The 24,143-nt window shown below is 46.2% G+C and overlaps 1 protein-coding gene across 1 annotated transcript in view; it reads right to left on the bottom strand.

Annotated features, from left to right (window-relative positions):
* The window catches only part of dnase1l4.1 (deoxyribonuclease 1 like 4, tandem duplicate 1), a 39,923-nt gene extending 18,178 nt beyond the window's left edge, over positions 1-21,745 (bottom strand). The window contains exons 1-4 of the mRNA XM_067999093.1: positions 21,591-21,745; positions 19,364-19,473; positions 15,754-15,842; positions 12,159-12,242 (exon numbers count right to left, since the gene is read on the bottom strand). Coding sequence (XP_067855194.1) covers positions 12,159-12,242; positions 15,754-15,842; positions 19,364-19,444 — 254 coding nt within the window. The 5' untranslated portion in view covers positions 19,445-19,473; positions 21,591-21,745. The remainder of the gene's footprint in view (positions 1-12,158; positions 12,243-15,753; positions 15,843-19,363; positions 19,474-21,590) is intronic.
* Positions 21,746-24,143: the final 2,398 nt, after the last annotated feature.

Raw genomic sequence — 24,143 nt, 5'->3', positions numbered from 1 at the left:
GATGGTGTGTGACTTGGAGGGGAACGTGCAGGTGGTGTTGTTCCCATGTGCCTGCTGCTCTTGTCCTTCTAGGTGGTAGAGGTCACGGGTTTGGGAGGTGCTGTCGAAGAAGCCTTGGCGAGTTGCTGCAGTGCATCCTGTGGATGGTACACATGGCAGCCACAGTGCGCCGCTGGTGAAGGGAGTGAATGTTTAGGGTGGTCGATGGGGTGCCAATCAAGCGGGCTGCTTTGTCCTGGATGGTGTTGAGCTTCTTGAGTGTTGTTGGAGCTGCACTCATCCAGGCAAGTGGAGAGTATTCCATCACATTCCTGACTTGTGCCTTGTAGATGGTGGAAAGGCTTTGGGAAGTCAGGAGGTGAGTCACTCGCCGCAGAATACCCAGCCTCTGACCTGCTCTTGTAGCCACAGTATTTATAGGGCTGGTCCAGTTAAGTTTCTGGTCAATGGTGACCCCCATGATGTTGATGGTGGGGGATTCGGCGATGGTAATGCCGTTAAATGTCAAGTGGAGGTGGTTGGACTCTCCCTTGTTGGAGATGGTCATTGCCTGGCACTTGTCCGGCGCAAATGTTACTTGCCACTTATGAGCCCAAGCCCGGATGTTGTCCAGGTCTTGCTGCATGCGGGCTCGGACTGCTTCATTATTTGAGGGGTTGCGAATGGAACTGAACACTGTCCTTATGATAGAGGGAAGGTCATTGATGAAGCAGCTGAAGATGGTTGGGCCTAGGACACTGTCCTGAGGAACTCCTGCAGCAATGTCCTGGGGCTGAGATGATTGGCCTCCAACAACCATTACCATCTTTCTTTTTGCTAGGTTTGACTCCAGCCACTGGAGAGTTATCCCCCTGATTCCTATTGACTTCAATTTTACTAGGGCTCCTTAGTGCCACACTCGGTCAAATGCTGTCTTGATGTCAAGGGCAGTAACTCTCACCTCACCTCTGGAATTCAGCTCTTTTGTCCATGTTTGGACCAAGGCTGTACTGAGGTCTGGAGCCGTGTGGTCCTGGCGGAACCCAAACTGAGCATCGGTGAGCAGGTTATTGGTGAGTAAGTGCCGCTTGATAGCACTGTCGACGACACCTTCCATCACTTTGCTGATGATTGAGAGTAGACTGATGTGGCGGTAATTGGCCGGATTGGATTTGTCCTGCTTTTTATGGACAGGACATACCTGGGCAATTTTCCACATTGTCGGGTAGATGCCAGTGTTGTAGCTGTACTGGAACAGCTTGGCTAGAGGTGCAGCTAGTTCTGGAGCACAAGTCTTCAGAACTACAGCCGGGATGTTGTCGGGCCCCATAAGCCTTTGCTGTATCCAGTACACTCAGCCATTTCTTGATATCACATGGAGTGAATTGAATTGGCTGAAGACTGGCTTCTGTGATGGTGGGGAAATCGGGAGGAGGCCGAGATGGATCATCCACTCGGCACTTCTGGCTGAAGATGGTTGCAAACGCTTCAGCCTTGTCTTTTGCACTCACGTGCTGGACTCCGCTATCATTGAGGATGGGGATGTTTACAGAGCCTCCTCCTCCCGTTAGTTGTTTAATTGTCCACCACCATTCACAACTGGATGTGGCAGGACTGCAGAGCTTTGATCTGATCCGTTGGTTGTGGAATCGCTTAGCTCTGTCTATAGCATGTTGCTTCCGCTGTTTTGCATGCATGTAGTCCTGAGTTGTAGCTTCACCAGGTTGGCACCTCATTTTTAGGTACGCCTGGTGCTGCTCCTGGCATGCTCTTCTACACTCCTCATTGAACCAGGGTTGATCCCCTGGCTTGTTGGTGATGGTAGAGTGAGGAATATCCCGGGCCATGAGGTTACAGATTGTGCTGAAATACAATTCTGCTGCTGCTGATGGCCCACAGCACCTTATGGATGCACACTTTTGAGCTGCTAGATATGTTCTGAATCTATCCCATTTAGCACGGTGGTAGTGCCACACAGCACGTTGGATGTCCTCAGTGCGAAGATGGGACTTTGTCTCCACGAGGACTGTGCGGTGGTCATTCCTACCAATACTGTCATGGACAGATGCATTTGCAACAGGTAGATTGGTGAGGACGAGGTCTAGTAAGTTTTTCCCTCGTGTTGGTTCGCTCACCATCTGCCGGCTATGTCCTTCAGGACTCGGCCAGCTCGGTCAGTAGTGGTGCCACCGAGCCACTCTTGGTGATGGACATTGAAGTCCCCCACCCAGAGTACATTCTGTGCCCTTGCTACCCTCAGTGCTACCTCCAAGTCGTGTTCAACATGGAGGAGGACTGATTCATCAGCTGAGGGAGGACGGTAGGTGGTAATCAGCAGGAGGTTTCCTTGCCCATGTTTGACCTGATGCCATGTGATTTCATGGGGTCCAGAGTCAATGTTGTGGACTCCCAGGGCCTCTCCCCCCTGACTGTATATCACTGTACTGCCACCTCTGGTCGGTCTGTCCTGCCGGTGGGACAGGACATACCCAGGGATGGTGATGGAAGAGTCTGGGGCATTGGCTGAAAGTTATGATTCTGTGAGTATGGCTATGTCAGGCTGTTGCTTGACTAGTTTGTGGGACAGCTTTCCCAATTTTGGCACAAGTCCCCAGATGTTAGTGAGGAGGACCTTGCAGGGTTGACTGGGCTTGGTTTGCCTTTGTCGTGTCCGGTGCCTAGTGGTGCGATGCCGGGTGGTCCATCCGGTTTTATTCTTATTATGACTTTTTTTTATTATTCATTGGTTTGTCCTGTCTTTTTGGAGCTGGAGGTTTGGAAACGGGTGTTTTTGGCACTGTTGCCTTACTGTTGGGTAAGTCCAAAATCTGAACACTAAGTTCTGTCAGGTATTAAGAACTTGAAGTATATGCAAATTAATGGCAATACAAATTTAAACTTGCATGTTACCCCAAGGCTCTGTGCTATACGCCTACAGAGACAAAGCCAAAGACAAAAACTTGGAAACCCCCGGTATAAATTATAACATACATACATCTAGTGTCAACAGTGAGGTTAGCAACATGTTACGTCTTCTCTAGTTCCAAATCTTCTTGAGTCTGCACAGGTATTGTAACTAATAGCTAATGCAGACAAAATAACCCAATTAGGCATCTCTGAATTTGTGCCTATTATGTAATAATAAAAACCGGTCTGTCTGCCTGTGAGTCATAACCCTGGTCATTAGATGTGAATTTCTCTGGTGAACTTGGTAATTATTCAAATCTATTTGGACCCTGCTGCAAGTGATTGATTTTCAGCTTGCTATACGATTCATTGGGTTATAAATGAAGTGTGGTAGCTCGAGAGATAGAAAGCTTGACTCCCATTTGAAAGATCTAGCAGCTTCAGCAGCAGAGCTTCAGAATCCTGGTCAGAGACCCTCGTTGGCTCCAGCAGTATGGAATGACAATCCTGATCAGAGAGCTCTGATGGCTCCAGCAGTAGAGAGCTGGAGTCTTGGTCAGGGAACTCCACTGGCTCCAGCAGTAGAGAGCTGGAGTCTTGGTCAGGGAATCCCACTGGCTCCAGCAGCAGAGAGCTGGAGTCGGGGTCAGGGAATCCCACTGGCTCCAGCAGTAGAGAGCTGGAGTCGGGGTCAGGGAATCCCACTGGCTCCAGCAGTAGGGAGCTGGAGTCGGGGTCAGGGAACTCCACTGGCTCCAGCAGTAGAGAGCTGGAGTCGGGGTCAGGGAACCTCACTGGCTCCAGCAGTAGAGAGCTGGAATCGGGGTCAGGGAATCCCACTGGCTCCAGCAGTAAAGAGCTGGAGTCGTGGTCAGGGAATCCCACTGGCTCCAGCAGTAAAGAGCTGGAGTCTTGATCAGGGAATGTCACTGGCTCCAGCAGTAGAGAGCTGGAGTCGTGGTCAGGGAACCTCACTGGCTCCAGCAGTAAAGAGCTGGAGTCTTGATCAGGGAATGTCAATGGCTCCAGCAGTAGGGAGCTGGAGTCGGGGTCAGGGAATCCCACTGGCTCCAGCAGTAGAGAGCTGGAGTCGTGGTCAGGGAATCCCACTGGCTCCAGCAGTAGAGAGCTGGAGTCGGGGTCAGGGAACCCCACTGGCTCCAGCAGTAGAGAGCTGGAGTCTTGGTCAGGGAATCCCACTGGCTCCAGCAGTAGAGAGCTGGAGTCGTGGTCAGGGAATCCCACTGGCTCCAGCAGTAGAGAGCTGGAGTCGTGGTCAGGGAATCCCACTGGCTCCAGCAGTAGGGAGCTGGAGTCGTGGTCAGGGAATCCCACTGGCTCCAGCAGTAGAGAGCTGGAGTCTTGGTCAGGGAATCCCACTGGCTCCAGCAGTAGGGAGCTGGAGTCGTGGTCAGGGAATCCCACTGGCTCCAGCAGTAGAGAGCTGGAGTCGGGGTCAGGGAATCCCACTGGCTCCAGCAGTAGAGAGCTGGAGTCTTGGTCAGGGAATCCCACTGGCTCCAGCAGTAGAGAGCTGGAGTCTTGATCAGGGAACCCCACTGGCTCCAGCAGTAGAGAGCTGGAATCGGGGTCAGGGAACCTCACTGGCTCCAGCAGTAGAGAGCTGGAGTCGGGGTCAGGGAATGTCACTGGCTCCAGCAGTAGAGAGCTGGAGTCGGGGTCAGGGAACCTCACTGGCTCCAGCAGTAGAGAGCTGGAATCGGGGTCAGGGAACTCCACTGGCTCCAGCAGTAGAGAGCTGGAGTCGGGGTCAGGGAATGTCACTGGCTCCAGCAGTAGAGAGCTGGAGTCGGGGTCAGGGAACCTCACTGGCTCCAGCAGTAGAGAGCTGGAGTCGTGGTCAGGGAATGTCACTGGCTCCAGCAGTAGAGAGCTGGAGTCGGGGTCAGGGAACCTCACTGGCTCCAGCAGTAGAGAGCTGGAGTCTTGGTCAGGGAACTCCACTGGCTCCAGCAGTAGAGAGCTGGAGTCGGGGTCAGGGAATCCCACTGGCTCCAGCAGTAGAGAGCTGGAGTCTTGGTCAGGGAACTCCACTGGCTCCAGCAGTAGAGAGCTGGAGTCGGGGTCAGGGAATCCCACTGGCTCCAGCAGTAGAGAGCTGGAGTCGGGGTCAGGGAATCCCACTGGCTGCAGCAGTAGAGAGCTGGAGTCGGGGTCAGGGAACCCCACTGGCTCCAGCAGTAGAGAGCTGGAGTCGGGGTCAGGGAATCCCACTGGCTCCAGCAGTAAAGAGCTGGAGTCGGGGTCAGGGAACCTCACTGGCTCCAGCAGTAAAGAGCTGGAGTCGGGGTCAGGGAACCTCACTGGCTCCAGCAGTAAAGAGCTGGAGTCGGGGTCAGGGAATCCCACTGGCTCCAGCAGTAGAGAGCTGGAGTCGGGGTCAGGGAACCTCACTGGCTCCAGCAGTAGAGAGCTGGAGTCGGGGTCAGGGAATGTCACTGGCTCCAGCAGCAGAGAGCTGGAGTCGGGGTCAGGGAACCCCACTGGCTCCAGCAGTAGAGAGCTGGAGTCGTGGTCAGGGAACTCCACTGGCTCCAGCAGTAGGGAGCTGGAGTCGGGGTCAGGGAACCTCACTGGCTCCAGCAGTAGAGAGCTGGAGTCGGGGTCAGGGAACCTCACTGGCTCCAGCAGTAGGGAGCTGGAGTCGGGGTCAGGGAACCTCACTGGCTCCAGCAGTAGAGAGCTGGAGTCGTGGTCAGGGAACTCCACTGGCTCCAGCAGTAGGGAGCTGGAGTCGGGGTCAGGGAACCTCACTGGCTCCAGCAGTAGAGAGCTGGAGTCGGGGTCAGGGAACCTCACTGGCTCCAGCAGTAGAGAGCTGGAGTCGGGGTCAGGGAACCCCACTGGCTCCAGCAGTAGGGAGCTGGAGTCGGGGTCAGGGAACCTCACTGGCTCCAGCAGTAGAGAGCTGGAGTCGGGGTCAGGGAACCTCACTGGCTCCAGCAGTAGGGAGCTGGAGTCGGGGTCAGGGAACCCCACTGGCTCCAGCAGTAGAGAGCTGGAGTCTTGATCAGGGAATGTCACTGGCTCCAGCAGTAGAGAGCTGGAGTCGGGGTCAGGGAACCCCACTGGCTCCAGCAGTAGAGAGCTGGAGTCGGGGTCAGGGAACCCCACTGGCTCCAGCAGTAGGGAGCTGGAGTCGGGGTCAGGGAATGTCACTGGCTCCAGCAGTAGAGAGCTGGAGTCGGGGTCAGGGAACCTCACTGGCTCCAGCAGTAGAGAGCTGGAGTCGGGGTCAGGGAATCCCACTGGCTCCAGCAGTAGGGAGCTGGAGTCGGGGTCAGGGAACCTCACTGGCTCCAGCAGTAGAGAGCTGGAGTCGGGGTCAGGGAACCTCACTGGCTCCAGCAGTAGAGAGCTGGAGTCGGGGTCAGGGAATCCCACTGGCTCCAGCAGTAGAGAGCTGGAGTCGTGGTCAGGGAATCCCACTGGCTCCAGCAGTAGAGAGCTGGAGTCTTGGTCAGGGAATCCCACTGGCTCCAGCAGTAGAGAGCTGGAGTCTTGGTCAGGGAACTCCACTGGCTCCAGCAGTAGAGAGCTGGAGTCGGGGTCAGGGAACCTCACTGGCTCCAGCAGTAGAGAGCTGGAGTCGGGGTCAGGGAATCCCACTGGCTCCAGCAGTAGAGAGCTGGAGTCGGGGTCAGGGAACCTCACTGGCTCCAGCAGTAGAGAGCTGGAGTCGGGGTCAGGGAATGTCACTGGCTCCAGCAGTAGAGATGCAATCCTGATAAGAAGGACTTGGACTAGAATTCCAGCCTTCACACATCTTTTATAACTATCAGTTCTGATCACTAGAAAAGGAAATAGTTCCAGAGGACTGGTGGGCAGCTAATGTTATTCCTATCTTTAAAAAGGGAGCTAGAACAAGTCCAAGGAACTATAGACCAATTAGCTTAATGTCGGTGGTAGGAAAGATAATGGAATCTTTACTTAGTGTATGCCTTTTTCTTTAGTTTCAATTTTGCCCTTATTTCTTTATTCATCCTGGACTCTATTGATCTTTGTTTTAAATGTTTCCCACTGCTGTTTTATCTGTTTGTTTATCAGTAAATTTTTCTAGCTTATTTTCCCTAGTTCTGTTGTCATCCACTAAAAATCAGCTTTTTTCCAATTTATTACTTTGGTCTTTGCTATGAAGATACTGAAAAAGTTCGTGTGTGATGAGATTGTGACACAACTTTCTAACGTCACCATTGAAAGGCACCCTCACCAACACCTCCGTAGTGTGTTTACCAGTCCCATTAACCCCAGCAGCAGCTAGGTAGGCCCATTTGAAAATGGGTCTTTTGCATTGATGCGGCTGCTGGAGTCCACACACTACAAGAGCCAGCATCTGAGGGGCAGTGTAAAAGCAGCTTATGACTGGCTTGCAAGACCCCTTCAGAATACCTCACACACACACACCATCCTTTTATGACAGAATACCTGTGAACACAAGAAATCCTCATAACTCTCTTGACTGTCATAACTGCTCCTGACTGCTCTCTTGGATTCAGTCACTTTCCCCATTTTATCACCTTTGCCTGTGCTCGGCTCTTTTTATGTTGTTTGGTACAGTCAGTACAATCTCTAACATGACAATCTCATCACTAACAACTGGACAAAAAATAAATACGGGGTGAGAGGGGGGAGTACCCTCCTGTATTTTATACTGTTGTCACTGCGAAGTGATGTTTGCAATTTATAATAATGAGTTGAGTGTCTCAGTAACCTGACATGATGGCATGGCCTCCATTATAACTGCTCCAGGTAATGCTTAAACCCACGTTACATCACCTGCCTTCTAATTCCACACAATACCAGGAGTTAGTTTGTACCTCTCAATCAGCCCCTCATCTGGAACTGACTGCATCCCGGGTCTGCCTTTCAGAAATATCTGACAACACTTTACATTTTTCTTTCTTTTTGAATATTAAAAATTTCATTGAAGAATTTCTTGGATGAACATGCTTGCATTTCCCAACCCAGTTAATTGGCCAATTATAAGCAGACGTAGCACTTAAACTGTCAGCTCTCTGCTAAATGCTACAAGAATAATTGATAACTTCTTTTTAACTTTACATTTTTAGTTGGTGAGAAATTCTTGCTGTTCTGCCTTTGTGTCATTTAAAAATTGCACAGCAAGCAGTTTATTATTCCAACATTGCAGCAGACTTTGCAAGGTTGTGATAAATCTTTAATCATTACATCACATGATTAAATAGCTGGCTCCAAAGTAAGACGATCAGCAGCAAGGCTTTTCGAAATCTGAACTGATCTAAATCAGGCCTGTTATGGAAGTTCCAAACCGTTTTGGACTAATGGAAGATTGTTGTCCTGGCCAACATTCCTCCCTCAACCAGCACCAACCAAAATAAAGATTACCTGCTTATTTATCTCATTGCTGTTCGTGGGATATTGTTGTGTGCAAAAATGGCTGCTTTGTTTGCCTACAATGCAACAACAGGAATAGATTTTCATCTGTACCATGTGAGCGTAAATTACTGCCTGCGTAAAGGAGAGAGAGGAAAATCGAGCAGGGAGAATTGCATGTCTGTAACGGAGCCCACTGGATTTTCTCATTATTTCAATTACTCCATTGCGTTTTAAAGTAATGTATTGAACATGAAACATTTTCAGATGTTTTGAGTGATGTTCAGTAATAAGAAGAAAATTGGATGGAACCATTGGCAACAATTGTCATATTAGGATAAGACTCCCATCCCTCTCCCTGGCCAATGTCTGAGGCTGAACCAAACAGTTCGCAACCTTGGCGTCCTATTTGACCCTGAGATGAACTGCCGACCACATATCTGCTCCATCACCAAGACTGCCTACTTCCACCTCTGTACATCTCCGCCCCTGCCTCAGCTCTTCTGCTGCTGAAACCTTCATCCATGCCTTTGTTACCTCTAGACTGGACTATTCCAATACTCTACTGGCCGGCCTCCCATTTTCCACCCGCCATAAACTTGAGCTCATCCAAAACTCTGCTGCCCGTATCCTAACTCGCACCAAGTCCCGTTCACTCGTCACTCCTGTGCTCGCTGACCTACATTGGCTCCCGGTCTGGGAACACCTCGATTTTTAAAATTCTCATCCTTGTTTTCAAATCCCCCCATGGCCTCACCCCTCTCTATCTCTGTAATCTCCTCCAGCCCTACAACACTCCAAGATCTCTGCGCTCCACCAATTCTGGCCTCTTGCGCATCCACAATTTTTAATCGTTCCACCATTGGTGGCCGTGCCTTCAGCTGCCTAGACACTAAGCTCTGGAATTCCCTCCATACACCCCTCTGCCTCTCTATCTCTCTCTCCTCCTTTAAGATGCTCCTTAAAACCTACCTCCCCTGTTCTAATATCTCCTTATGACATCAAGGCAGCATTTGACTGAGTGTGGCACCAAGGAGCCCTAATAAAATTGAAGTCAATAGGAATCAGGGGGAGAACTCTCCAGTGGCTGGAGTCATACCTAGTACAAAGGAAGATGGTAGTGGTTGTTGGAGGCCAATCATCTCAGCCCCAGGACATTGCTGCAGGAATTCCTCAGGGCAGTGTCCTAGGCCCAACCATCTTCAGCTGCTTCATCAATGACCATCCCTCCATCATAAGGTCAGAAATGGTGATGTTCGCTGATGATTGCACAGTGTTCAGTTCCATTCGCAACCCCCTCAGATAATGAAGCAGTCCGTGCCCACATGCAGCAAGATCTGGACAATATCAGGCTTGGGCTGATAAGTGGCAAGTAACATTTGCACCAGACAAGTGCCAGGCAATGACCATCTCCTACAAGAGAGAGTCTAACCACCTCCCCTTGACATTCAATGGCATTACCATCGCCAAATCCGCCACCATCAACATCCTGGGGGTCAGCATTGACCAGAAACTTAACTGGACCAGCCACATAAATACTCTGGCTACAAGAGCAGGTCAGAGGCTGGGTATTGTGCGGCGAGTGACTCACCTCCTGACTCCCCAAAGCTTTTCCACCATCTACAAGGCACAAGTCAGGAGTGTGATGGAATACTCTCCACTTGCCTGGATGAGTGCAGCTCCAACAACACTCAAGAAGCTTGACACCATCCAGGACAAAGCAGCCCACTTGATTGGCACCCCATCCACCACCCTAAACATTCACCGGCGCACCGTGACTGCAGTGTGTACGATCCACAGAATGCACTGCAGCAACTTGTGGAAAATTGCCCAGGTATGTCCTGTCCACAAAAAGCAGAACAAATCCAATCCAGCCAATTACCGCCCCAACAATCTTCTCTCGATCATCAGCAAAGTGATGGGAGGTGTCGTCGACAGTGCTATCAAGCGGCACTTACTCACCAATAACCTGCTCACCGATGCTCAGTTTGGGTTCCGCCAGGACCACTCGGCTCCAGACCTCATTACAGCCTTGGTCCAAACATGGACAAAAGAGCTGAATTCCAGAGGTGAGGTGACAGTGAGTGCCTTTGACACGAAGGCAGTATTTGACCGAGTGTGGCACCAAGGAGCCCTAGTAAAATTGAAGTCAATGGGAATCAGGGGGAAAACTCTCCAGTGGCTGGAGTCATACCTAGCACAAAGGAAGATGGTAGTGGTTGTTGGAGGCCAATCATCTCAGCCCCAGGGCATTGCTGCAGGAGTTCCTCAGGGCAGTGTCCTAGGCCCAACCATCTTCAGCTGCTTCATCAATGACCTTCCCTCCATCATAAGGTCAGAAATGGGGATGTTCGCTGATGATTGCACAGTGTTCAGTTCCATTCGCAACCCCTCAAATAATGAAGCAGTCCGAGCCCGCATGCAGCAAGACCTGGACAGCATCCAGGCTTGGGCTCATAAGTGGCAAGTAACATTCGCGCCAGACAAGTGCCAGGCAATGACCATCTCCAACAAGAGAGAGTTTAACCACCTCCCCTTGACATTCAACGGCATTACCATCGCCGAATCCCCTACCATCAACATCCTGGGGGTCACCATTGACCAGAAACTTAACTGGACCAGCCATATAAATACTGTTGCTACAAGAGCAGGTCAGAGGCTGGGTATTCTGCGATGAGTGACTCACCTCCAGACTCCCCAAAGCCTTTCCACCATCTACAAGGCACAAGTCAGGAGTGTGATAGAATACTCTCCACTTGCCTGGATGAGTGCAGCTCCAACAACACTCAAGAAGCTCGACAGCATCCAGGACAAAGCAGCCCGCTTGATTGGCATCCCATCCACCACCTTAAACATTCACTCCTTTCACCACCGGCACACAGTGGGTGCAGTGTGTACCATCCACAGGATGCACTGCAGCAACTCGCCAAGGCTTCTTCGACAGCACCTCCCAAACACACGACCTCTACCACCTAGAAGAACAAGAGCAGCAGGCTCATGGGAACAACACCACCTGCACGTTTCCCTCCAAGTCACACACCATCCCGACTTGGAGATATATCGCCGTTCCTTCATCGTCACTGGGTCAAAATCCTGGAACTCCCTTCCTAACAGCACTGTGGGAGAACCTTCACCACACGGACTGCAGCGGTTCAAGAAGACGGCTCACCACCACCTTCTCAAGGGCAATTAGGGATGGGCAATAAATGCCGGCCTTGCCAGCGACGCCCACATCCCATGAACGAATTTAAAAAAAAGAAACTTGCCAAGGCTTCTTCGACAGCACCTCCAAAACCCGCGACCTCTGCCACCTAGAAGGTCAAGGGCAGCATGCACAAGGGAACAACACCACCTGCACATTTCCTTCCAAGTCACACACCATCCCGACTTGGAAATATATCGCCATTCCTTCATGTCACTGGGTCAAAATCCTGGAACTCCCTTCCTAACAGCACTGTGGGAGAACCTTCACCACACGGAATTCAACGGTTCAAGAAGGCGGCTCACCACCACCTTCTCAAGGGCAATTAGATTATGGGCAATAAATGCCGGATTCGCCAGTGACGCCCACATCCCATGAACAAATAAAAAAAATGTGGCTCAGTGTCAAATTTTGTTTGATAACCCTCCTGTCAAGCGCCTTGGGACATTTTACTACATTAAAAATGATTCCCAAAGAAATTCCGTACCACAATAATTCATGAATTCTTTGGGTAATTTTCTACACATTCCGGTCCACATTGTGGTAACTGGTTTATTTTTGAAGGGGGAGGGTCCTTTCTGGACAGTACTTTACCTCCCCAGGCCAATTGATACAACAAAAATTCATTTAAAATGTTTTATCAGCCATTTGGGTTCACGGTCCAGTTTACAGTCTTCTCTGTTGTTACTTCACTCACCGATAAATAAAAAGGTACTGCTCCTTGTACTTTCCTCGTCCCAGTGGTTTGCTTAGTTTGGAAGAGTAGTGGCTTTCGGCCTGTCTGCAGATGTGAAAAAGTGGAAAATTAAACACAGAGAGTTGCAGATAGCAGTCAGGCCTCTCCAATCTATGTATTAAAATCCTTGAGTTGGTAACGCTATTATGCTGCCAGTACATCGTAATCAATGAATATTGCTGTAACAATAACACTTATTATTCTTACTCACTCCATAGGAGGAATCCCAGCATTCCTACATTAAGGTAATTGGCAAAAGAACCAAAGGTGACATGAGGGAAGACTTTTTTACACAGCGAATGGTCATGATCTGGAATGCACTGTTTGAGGGGGTGGTGGAGGCGGATTCAATTGTGGCTTTCAAAAGGGAATTGGATAAGGAAAAAAATTTGCAGGGCTACGGGGAAAGGGCGGGGGACTGGGACTAGCTGGATTGCTCTTGCAGAGAGCGGGCACGAGCTCGACGGGCCGAATGGCCTCCTTCTGTGCTGTAACCATTCTATGATTTCAACAGTGACTACACTTCAAAAGTACTTCATTGGCTGTAAAGCGCTTTGGGATGTCTAGAGGTCATGAAAAGCGCTGTATAACTGCTAGTCTTTTTTTCTTTATAGTTGGTGATGTAACCTCTCTCAGCCTGTTGCAACAACACAGCTGGGACTCTCCTCCATGATCCTGCTCAAAATTGGCAGGCATCGCGAGGGAAAATGATGGAAAATTCATGCAGCGAGGCCTACTGCTGCCTTACAGCCCCGACTGGAATATTCCTCCCTCCACGTCACAAGACCACCATTCTTCCCAGCATGTAATTGGCGGCAGAGGGTGGAGCAAGGTCCTGGTGGATTTTCCTTGCGTCCTCCCATGCTACCACTGCATCCACGGGGAAGGTGGCGGTTGGCCCTGGGAAGCAGTAGCAATGGCCCTGAGGTGCCCCCACGGAGGGAGAGCACCTTGTAGTGGCCTCCCCCTCCTCCCATCCATCCCCAGTGACTTGCATTGTTGGCCTTGGTCTCTGCCAAGTCCTACATAGCAGTAGTTCCTGCCATCTTTGGGGTGCTTTTGCCACTTTAATTCTGTCCCCACCTCTTGTGGTGCCAGGAAAAAGGCCACGGGATATTCACTAATACCATTAAAAAATATACACACTGACGGAGGCTGGATGAGAAGGGTGATAGAACATTGTCCTTTTATCTGACACCTGAATGTGAATACAACTCAGATTGAAGGGATACAAGAAAACAAGAACTTGCATATTTATTGTGCTTTTTACGACTTCAGGACACCACAAAGCACTTCACAGCCAATCAATTATTTTTGAAGTTTAGTCACTGTTGTGTAAGCAAACGTGGCAGCCAATTTATGCGCAGCAAGGTCCCACAAGCAGCAATGAGTTAAATGACCAGATAATCTGTTTTGGTGGTGTTGGTTGGGGGATAAATTTTGGCTAGGACATTGAAAGAACTTCCCTGCTTTTCTTTGAATAATGCCATGGTATCTTTTACATTCATCTTTCCGAAGGAAGACTAGGAGACTTAATTGGTTAAAACACTATTCTTTCACCTTCAGAAATCCAGCCCCCATAAAATATGTGAGTAGAAATGACTGATTTTGGTTTAAAAGTATGGCCTAATTTCACACATGGCACTCTTTGAAAATGTGTGTCCATATATTTAACTGAGTTGGAAGGTATATGTCACTTGCGGTATCTCCCTTCTCCTGGCAGCTTTCAGGCAGAAGGGATACAGGCCTCCTTTTACTGAAGGAGGATCCGGTAGCTCAGTCAACTAGAACACCTCTCAGACCTAGGTTTAACTCGAATCTAGGATCAAATCCAGACCAAAAGGAGTAATGGAGGAATGGTACAGTTTATTATTTTAACCTTGATACATAGGGTAAAACAAATGCCAAACCAAGGATGGAAAATGTGTTTTTTTCCTCTCTGTTGTAAGTGAAATGAGTTGCAGAATCTAAAATCAGAATAACAGTCCCATTGTACTTATTGTCCTGCACAAACATATGAGGTTATACAAAATACATGCAGTTGAAATTGTTACACATTGTCTATATTAAACCTGGGCTACCTGATCACAATGGGCCACAGCATTAAGGTACCTTCATGCAAATGGTAAGCTAGAGCATGCATTCACCACCTAACAATCCAGTAATGAAGCAGTCAAAGCATAGACTAACAATTGTGCCCATCAATTGTGCTGGAGTCTGTATCAGGACTGTCTCAGTCAGATGTTCCTTTTATCCCAACATTTCCAAGTAGAATGTTTAACTAATGATGCTTCGTCCCTGCAGTAACCGATTAGTGACCCAAAGCTTTGTTCATTTTAATGTGGCTTCAGTGCTTGAGCTCCTGTTTCGAAGCTTCTTTATCAACAACCACTTCCTGTTTGAGTCTGACCCAGTTCTTGTCCCTGACTAAAACGCAGAAGAAGCAACTAAAGCCAAAGCATGAAGTATGTTCAAAACCCTTAGATTTTATTATGTTGGGGATTAATCAGAATGCTACTAAAAGGGCTAAAGAAGGCCACTCCTCTACCCACCCCCCCAAAAAAAAATTCCTATAAATTATTCCAAAGAAACTGATACTAAACCAATCAGTTTGCATAATGCAGCACCTGCTATCAGAACATGTAAAGTTCTCGATACACACACCGTCTCAAAGCAGAACAGGATCCTGGGTCATGAAATTTTATGTGTTCATTTTTGTTTTTACCTGGGGCAATGGTCACATTGGGAAAGTGGCACAATACCATTGCCTTAATGGAACAGTGAGGGGGAAGGTCAAATCCAGGGGTGACTTGTTCTCCACCCACCTCCACTACTAGGCAGCCACAGAAGTAAAAGTACATGCACATCAATGCACAACCATCTTAGTGAAAAGGGCAGAAATGGTGGTGTGACAGAATCAGTTCAGCATCTTTAATGCTATTTTCCTAGTACAGTTGCGTCAACAGAAAGACTACAGATGATTCAAGGGGGGTCATTTTCACTTAGTGGAAAATTGCTGATAGCAGGGAGATCTCCTGGTGTCCAGGCCAACATTCCTGCAACAAGCAACGTCACTAAAAGCAAATTAACTGGTTATTCATCTCATTGCTGTTTGTGGGATCTAGCTATGCAGAAAATGGCTACTACATTTGCCTACATGATAACAATCACTACATTGCTAAGTAATTTATCATTATGAACTGCTTCAAGATATTTCTGAGACGTCGTGAGGTGTTATATAAATGCAAGTATTTAAGCTTGAGCTTTTTTTTGTTCTTAGGATGTGAACAATACTGGGTAGGTTGCATTTATTGCTTATCCTTAGTTGCCCCTGACAACTGACTGGTTTGCTAGGCCACTTCAGAGGGCAATTAAAACTCAACCACATAGTTTGGACTAGAGTCCCATGTAGGCTAGACTTGATAAAAGTGGCAGGCTCTCTTCCCTGAAGGACATTAGTGAATCAGTTGGGTTTTTATGACAAGTTACCAGATTTATTAAGTTCTAGAACCATAACTACCATACATAAATAGTTTCGGTTAGTGACAGCACTTACTTATTCAGCTCCTCCAGCAGCGTTACAGTGGCTGCTCCTGACTTGTCAGTGACTTCCATTATTAAGGTGATGTCATAGCGCAACAGAATCTAAGCAAATATAATAATTGTATGATATTATCACGTAGCACAATCTAACACTTTGAAATAAACCTCTCGATCAGTACTTTTAAAAAGTTGTTTGGTCAAAAGGAACACAGCAGGATAGGGGCATTCAATGGGTCTTACTATTTGTTGGTGAAATACATCCCAAATCTAGTTTAAAAAAAAATTCTTTTAATGTAAAAACGCTGCAGGCATCTGCCAATCTCGCCATGTACCTGGGCATGAGGAGTCACATGAGAACAGTCTAGAATTACCCACCAGTTTTTACTTAATTTTCTCCCCACATTTCTGTGGAGAAAGACATAGCTCCAAGATGGTATGGCTAGCAATGAGAATTTGGAAGTGAGGCAATTCTCTGTGATTGACTTAGTACCTAATACCTGAACTAGGCAGGTCCACAATATTCTGGAGCATTGTTGATGATTGACCAGTGAGCCTGGCTTATTAATGAGACCTGAAAGGGTAGACGTAACTAGGGCTGGGATTCCTCCCTCTCTGCTCTAGACAACCCTGTTAGACAGTGTTGTAAAAGGTAGTGTGGTTCTGGCTAGACAAGCAGCAGATAGCTATCCAGTGCTCTTGTTGCCTCCAGATTCGATTACTCCAATTCTCCCATATGCAGCCTTCCATCCTCCACCCTCTGTAAATTTCAACTGGGAATTGAAAATCTTGAAGTCAATGGAAATAAAAATTGGGAGAGATGTAAAATGGCTGCTGATTTGTTATCGCCCACTTTACGTTATTGCACAAAGTCAAAATTACCCTCACTGTTTCTTTTTATTTCTTGAGTTCTTTGTGTTTAATCAATCTCTCTCATCTTTCATTTCTTTGTCCATTGACCTTCTTGGCCTTGCTATTAAATGGAACTTGCACACCTCCTCCATTGCTAAAGTCACATCCAAGAAACCCTATTTCATCTTCCATGCCAAAATCTTCCCCATAACAATTCTTAACACTCTCTGAAGTTATTCCTAGACTTGAATACTGCACATTTATTGGAGAGAGACCTTCTAAAGCCTCTCCCACTCTCTGGACTGGGTACAAAATAAAATGTTTTCTGATAGGGGATGCCTCTTTCATTTCTAGCCAGTAATCAATCAATCTCTAACCCTCTCTCTCTCTTTCTCTCTGTGCCACAACCTGCCTTGTCTCATAATGTATACCAATGATTTTGCTTCTACCTGAAAATTTTTGGGTGCTTGACCATTGGCACAGAAGTAGACATATACACAAACAGCCGCAATAATGTGTATGTACCTGCATGAGAGAGACAATAGAAGATCAGTATATACACAGTAGTAGAGAAATATGCACACGTTTAGAGACACTGATATATGTACACATAAATCTTGTACACGTTGTCCTACATTGAGTGTGAGAGAAAGAGACAGACACATACAGTAATGAGCAGAAACAGACATTGACACATGCACAAAATGAGATTCAGAGAAAGAGACACACAATGAGGAAAAAAAAATGACAGGGACACAAACATACACACAAATGCACCGAGAGCCAGATACACACACAAAACAGAAACACATAGTGAGAGGGAGAAAGAGGCTAGGTGCAGAAGTGAACCAATTCATAAAGAGGTCTGACTTCCATTCTTTGATTGAAAAAAAACATTAATAATCCCACAATTTATTATAATCTCCTCATAGCAACATTCTTAATTACCTTTCTATAATTTACATTACTGAGGTTGCAGATCCTAAATGGTTAATTGGGTGCTCACAAACAGGAATGTTATTTTTCCACATAATCTAACCTGTTCGAGCTTGAATCTGAAGGTATTGCAGCCAGCAATAATGGCATCTGTGACATCGCTGCTGTTTCTTTTAAAGTGGTCTGTTGAGGTGGGGGGAGGTGGGATTGAGGGTTGGAATTCTAACTGTATGGTCTCTGGGGAGGGGGAAGGTTTGGAATTGGTACCTCATCTCCATCGGGATGGCTTGGAACCTTAGAGTGGAAACTCGACGGATAATTTTAACTCCCCCAAAAACAGGTGGGTTGGGGGCGGGTGGGCAGTAAAATGTGGATTTTTGTAGCGGGACCGCATCCCGGCTCCAACACGCCCACTTCCGGGTTTGACCCAGGTGAGCTTGGATGCGCGCGCACAGCAGATACCGGGAAGTCCCGTACCCACTTAAAGCTGGCGGACCGATTACTTAAGGGGGCAATGTACCTCATTGTGATAGTTGAGGCACTTAATTTTTTGTGTATTAGAGATGTAAAATGAATTTAACCTGTTTGGGCCTTCCCATCGCTTCTGATTCACGCAGGTGGGAAGGGCCGGATCCATGAGGTGAGTGCCTTTATTGCTCTGTTTGTGGACCAGGATGAGCCGGAGTGCTTCATTCAGGCCCAACAAGTTCACCTGATGTGATCAGACCCCCGCAATCGGCCGACACCCCCCCCCAAATTGGGGGACTGGACCCCCCTCCGATGCTGCCCCTCCCTTCCCCCGATGAACCCCCCCCCCCCAATCTTCTCCAAGGCCCTTCCAATGTCGTTCACATCCCCCCACCCCTCCGATTTCTTCCAGCATCTCATCCTTTGCCGGTCTTCTCTTTGCTCTTCTGCTGCTTCTCCTCCTTACGGCTACTTTCTTTAATTTCACACAATAACCTGCCTCACACTTCTCTTCTGAGTCTCCCATTGCTTTATTTTGCTTGTCTCCTCTCTATCTCTGCTGTTTTTCTACCTCTGCCTTCACTCTCTCCCACTATGTCTCTTAGAGTAAAACATTCCTCCAATCCCAGCATCTTTTCATGACCTGTACTTTCCCCTTCTCGAAAATGATTCCACAAATTACAATTTATCCCTGAATTACCTTTAATCCCAACCACCAATTTTTAACATTTGTAGTATTTTCAATAAAGATAGGTTCACTGGGGGAGCCCCAACAGGTATTGAACTGTTTGACTGCCAAAAGCTCTAGAACTTCAGGCTCCTGAGCTAAACATTTTTGTCACATTTTAGCTCACACGCAGCGACAGTGAAACAAGTTTTCATATTAGTGTTAAAGCCGCTCAGATATTAGCAATAATATTACTACTGTAATATAACTATAAACTACTAAAATATTTACATTTTTTTTTAATCACACATTGACTTTTCCAGTCTTCTCTTGTTTTTTCTTTAATTTTGCTGTTTAAACTTTAGTCTTGTTGTTTCTAAACGATACACCCTATTTTAACTTTTCTGGGTTCTTTTCTTGACTCATTTAAAAATGATTGACGGCCCGCGATTGATCTCCCTCTCCGATTCGTGGCTCCTTTCCCTCCCGATAGGAAGCCAGCCTGTCAATCTGACTGTCTGGCACGTGGGAAACCCGGAAGCAGAAATACTTACCTTCGATTGAGTTTCGATCGCCGATTACAACGCACTCAATTCGCTTCCGGGTTTCCCACACGAACACCTACCCACCCGCTCAATTCCCGGCTCCGTGCTAAAATCGTGCCCTTGGTGCACAATTTCCGCCATAAAATAAATGTTGATACCTTGACAATTGTTGAGACAACTTCAGGTTTAGAGATTTTATTTGTCCCAAACCGCTGGATATTAAATGCAGCAATCTTCATCTTCACTCACAAGTGTTTGATTCAGGATTCTAAAAACAAAAAACATAAACATGTTCTCAATTGGTGGAAAACTCTTCTTGATCGTTCAAGTAAATTGCAACATCTAATTCTAAAAGGAACTTTATTTACACCCAGCGTGTCCAATGTATTAACTTTCTCTCCCTCACTCAGCTTCGAGAAGAGTAACAATTAGGTTTTGTGAAGCCCAAGACTGATGCTCCTAATAATGCAAAACAGCCTCAGTTAAACAAAACCATATCCATCGCTCTTGGTCTTCACTGTTAGGCAGAGGTCACAGATATATCCTCACTGGAACATTGCCATGCAAAGTGGACACCCACCTATTGCTGGGCTGGTAGTGTGTGTTTAAGCTTCCCTGGGGCTCAGTTGGCAAAACAAGTACAGAGCCTACAATGAAACTTAGAAAAATGACGGGCAGGAAAAGACCAGCTGGTCCATCAAGCCTGCCCCAGGCTCAGGATGCCTGGAGCATCATAACGAGGTACTTCCTACTCCTTCAGTAGCCATGTAATCTTCTGGGTGAGGCAAAATAACAGAAAAAAACCCAGGACCAATAAAGGGGGGAAAAAATCTGGAAAATTCCTCCCCGACTCCCTCAGGCAATTGAAACCAGTCCACGAGATCACATTGACCATGTGCACATTAACTGTTAAACCATTTACCTTTTATATGATGTGATCTCTTCCCCAACCAAGAACCAGTCCAGCTCCCTCTTGAAGGTAGCACACTCCACACCAGCCGCCAATGGTTAAGTACGAATGTCAGGATTGCTTGAACTATAACAGCCACTATAGAAGGGGCATCGACAACTAGTTCATGGGATCCGCCAATATGATGGTGTATGGTGCTTCAGTTACTATTTGGTCACGATATCATTAAAATAGTCAGATTTGTAAATTTTCATAGGAAACCAGCTGGCTATATAAAAGAAACCAATTCTAGAATCTGCAGGATATTACTGAAGCACTGCAGTAATAGCACTAAAGCAGGGGTAGAACAAAGATGCAACAATAGTGATATCAACTGTTCTGGGGGACTCCACAGTTATGTTGAGAAAATAACTAATTGTGATGCTGCAACATACCTCCAGTACTGCGTCCAGTTTTGGTTAACCGGACACAAGGGAAACATTCAAGCCTTGGTGATCGGAGACAGTGGCAGAGTTTCTGTGTAAATGATGCTGATGCTGTTGTTACCGCACTCCTCAGTGGTTAGGCATATATTTCTGTCTCCTTCTTCCCTGGCCCCACCACATACTGCGAACTCTGCTTGGTTTCGGTGAGTGTTAACACTTGCTTGTTTTTAAACTAACACGAAGGTCTTCAATAAAATTCACATGCCATGGAATACACATGGGAGTAGTTTTACAAACCACAATTTGTACGGTACAAGCTTTTAGAAGAAAAAGGACAAACATCATCAGCTCTCTTTGCTATGTCAAGCGATTTAACTTAGGCTACGTTTTGTATGTTTTCTTCCCTTTGGCGAACCTTTCTGTTTACCTGAGCTCTTAGCAAGAGGAAAAATCATCCCATAATTATCATAGGGCACAAACTGGCACCTCGTTATTAAAGCTTTCACCAGTAGTCCTGTACTTGATCAGATCCAGTCCGGAGTCAAGTTTTTTTTCTACCAGCCCCAATGTCTATTAAGTGAGAGAATCAGGTTTCATTTATACAGGGTAATGCATTTTCTCTGTGTCTTGAATAAAATGACCTCAAAATCTGATACCCTTCTGTCGAAAAGGGAAGTAGTTTCAAGCTGAGCTCCGTTTAACATTTGCATTGTGTTGGGTTTCTCTCTATATTACTCAATGTTTTCCGAAAACTGTACAGACTAATTGTTACCTGACTTGCAGATAGCATCCAATCCCCTATCACAGCAATATTGAAGACAAAATTGTTTCTTTAACAAGAATCAGGAGATTGCCTGTTGTTCTTTGTTGTTAACAATTCACTGAGAAGGTTGTGTTCTCAGAAATCACTCTTTTCAAAGCTTCACATTCCTGAAAGTATTCAGCTGTGGGGAAAAACAGGTAACTTCCCGAATTTCATTAAAAGACAAATTTTTACCCCCCTACTAGTACTAATGAATTAAGCAAATAAATGAAGGAAGGGTTCCTTACTTGTCCCTTGCTGGATCTGCTCTGTATTCCTTTGGATGAGCAACCTAAGGCTGTGTTGACTTTGAGCAGCAGTTGAAAAAAGGTAGAACCTGATAGATGAGTCCTATAGCTGGAAGTGAAAAAGCAACAGCTCTGTGACTGTGTCTGTATTAGATAGCTAAATGAAGTGGGCGACGCCTGAGGAATTTGTGTGCCGTGCTAATGTATTGTCTGCAATAAACCACTTCCTCTAGAGCTGGGACCAGAAACTCAGTCACCCATTGCACAGTCACGCAATTAAAAAAGAAAGTTACCTCTCATTATTTGAAATATTGAGAAAAAGGTCTTTGAAAACACAGGTAATTCCAATTCACAGCAATCCTAATATGAATAAGTTCCAAATATGGACAACCTGCTCAAGCTCCTCTGATGACACAGTGGTGTGGTACTGAGGGATATGCAGGGAATCTCATGTCCATGCTCAATTTTCTGATCTTAGCCGAGGCAAATTGTTTCGTGTTAACTTTTATCTACATAAACTTTAATGTTGCAGCCCCAAGATTAATGACATCAATGTACAGTTTCTGTACATTAGTCTAGTTTAAACTAAAAGACATTTAAGCTGGAATTGGATAAGAAAAAAATATAAAAGGGTACATAGAGAAAGGAGGGAAATAGTATTGGAATAGCTAGCTCCCATGTGGTCAATTGGCCATTTCCTGTGCTGAAATTTCTATGATTCTACAGCCCCTCAATTTAAAATATATATATATAGTTTGCAGGGATTTCTTTATTTTCCCTTACTAAGGATTTCAGCGATTCAATTAAAATAACACATTTGTAAAATAGTTAACTCAAGGAGCATACCTCCTGAATTATAATTTAAGATATATTTTCTAAGCGGCACTTAATGTGCTTATACCAAATTTCTGTGTAAAATAAATGGGCTAACACTTTTAGATTAAAATATCTCAGACAGGAATTTAGTGCAAGCACATTAAGTGTTGGTATGAAAAATATACTCTATGGATTATTCCCACAAGCTATTGGACTATTAATGATCTGATGGTATGCTCATCAGTTTTCCCACAACCACTGAAGTCCATTACCGAAGGCTTTATAGCAATAACATTAACACTCTCCTTTTCCAGGGTGCAGCATCATCAATAATATTATTTATCATGGTTTCACTTTAACTGCTGATAATTTCCATTTCAGGTTTTAGATTTCCTCGGTTCGTGGCTCTCGTTCTCAGAACAACTATCTGCCCTGGAATCAATCAAAGCTGTGTTATTCACGACTTTTAAACATTCATGTTAATCTGTGATTTTTTTTGTTTTAGAAGTTTCCAAATAACACAAGTTAATTCTTGCAAGAATCATAGTGAGAGACAAAGCTAAGCCTTACGTTTTGTAGGAATGTAACCAAACAGATTCAGATATGAGTGTACAGTTGTCAAATGATCTGAGATAGGCGTTTTTAAATTCTAAGGACAGAATTTCCTTACATAAGACACATTATTAAATAAGATTTTATTCAGTCTTTTTGTGGAAGGAGATGAATCTGAACTGACCTCCAATTTGGTTTTGATAGTTTGAAAGTTATTCTCACTTATCTAATTTCTCTTTAAAATGCTGCAGGCTTCCGTCATACTAATTAAGCTCAAAGTGGTGAGAATTCAGCGTAAAACCTGGAAATGGATAAGAATTTGTGTGAGAGGTAGAAAGCAGTGGTTTCTCGTCAGTGGAATTACCTCAGGATTTGGGGAAGTGTCGAGTGGGGCGCCCAGGGGTATGTTTTGGGACCTCTACTGTTTCTAATTTACATCAGCGACTTGGATTCAAAAATTCAATGCAAATTGATCACATTTACATAAGGTTCTGAGGAGATGGTTCTGGGAACTACAAATCAAGTTGGATGAAATACATAAGTTTATGGAACAATGGCACTTGAAATTTAATATAGACAAGTGTAAAGTACTGCACGTAGGATGGCCAACATAAATACACTATGATTGGTGTCAAAATTGCTAAAGATGTACTTGAAAAAGGTCTAGGAGACTGGGACTTGACACTCAACATGTATCTGTTAAACTCAAATTGAGCTGCCAATCAAACATACATTCAAATACAACCGTACGATGCTTGTATTTGAACTGAATGGCTTGGCCCCTTCCTCAGATATCTGCCACCTGAGTTCCCACCTCTTCTTGCCAACTTCCCTCCCGTTTTGGATAGGAAGTCAACTAGCGGCATGTTAATGAGGCCCACTTGTTAAAATCAGCTGGGCCTCTTGCTGACGCTCCTGGACGGGCCACTTTCCTGCCCCGGGGTTAAAATTCCACCCATATCTAGAGATGATGTCTTCAAGGGGCAGCATATAGATGAGGAAGAGGAGAGGGCTAATGTGGGGGCAGGAAGAGAAGCCACTGCTGGAGATGCTCAGGATGCAATTGGTTCGGTAAGAGTGGAACCAAGTGAGGGCATTCCCACCGAGCTGGACAACAGAGGAGAGGTGTTGGAGGAGGATGGTGTGTTCAAAGGATGCAGAGATATCGAGGAGGAATAACGCACC

This window comes from Heptranchias perlo, chromosome 17 (genome assembly GCF_035084215.1).
Source record: "Heptranchias perlo isolate sHepPer1 chromosome 17, sHepPer1.hap1, whole genome shotgun sequence".
Lineage (NCBI taxonomy): Eukaryota > Metazoa > Chordata > Chondrichthyes > Hexanchiformes > Hexanchidae > Heptranchias > Heptranchias perlo.
Note: the sequence above shows the minus strand (reverse complement) of the source record. Positions and strands in the feature narration are given on the sequence as shown.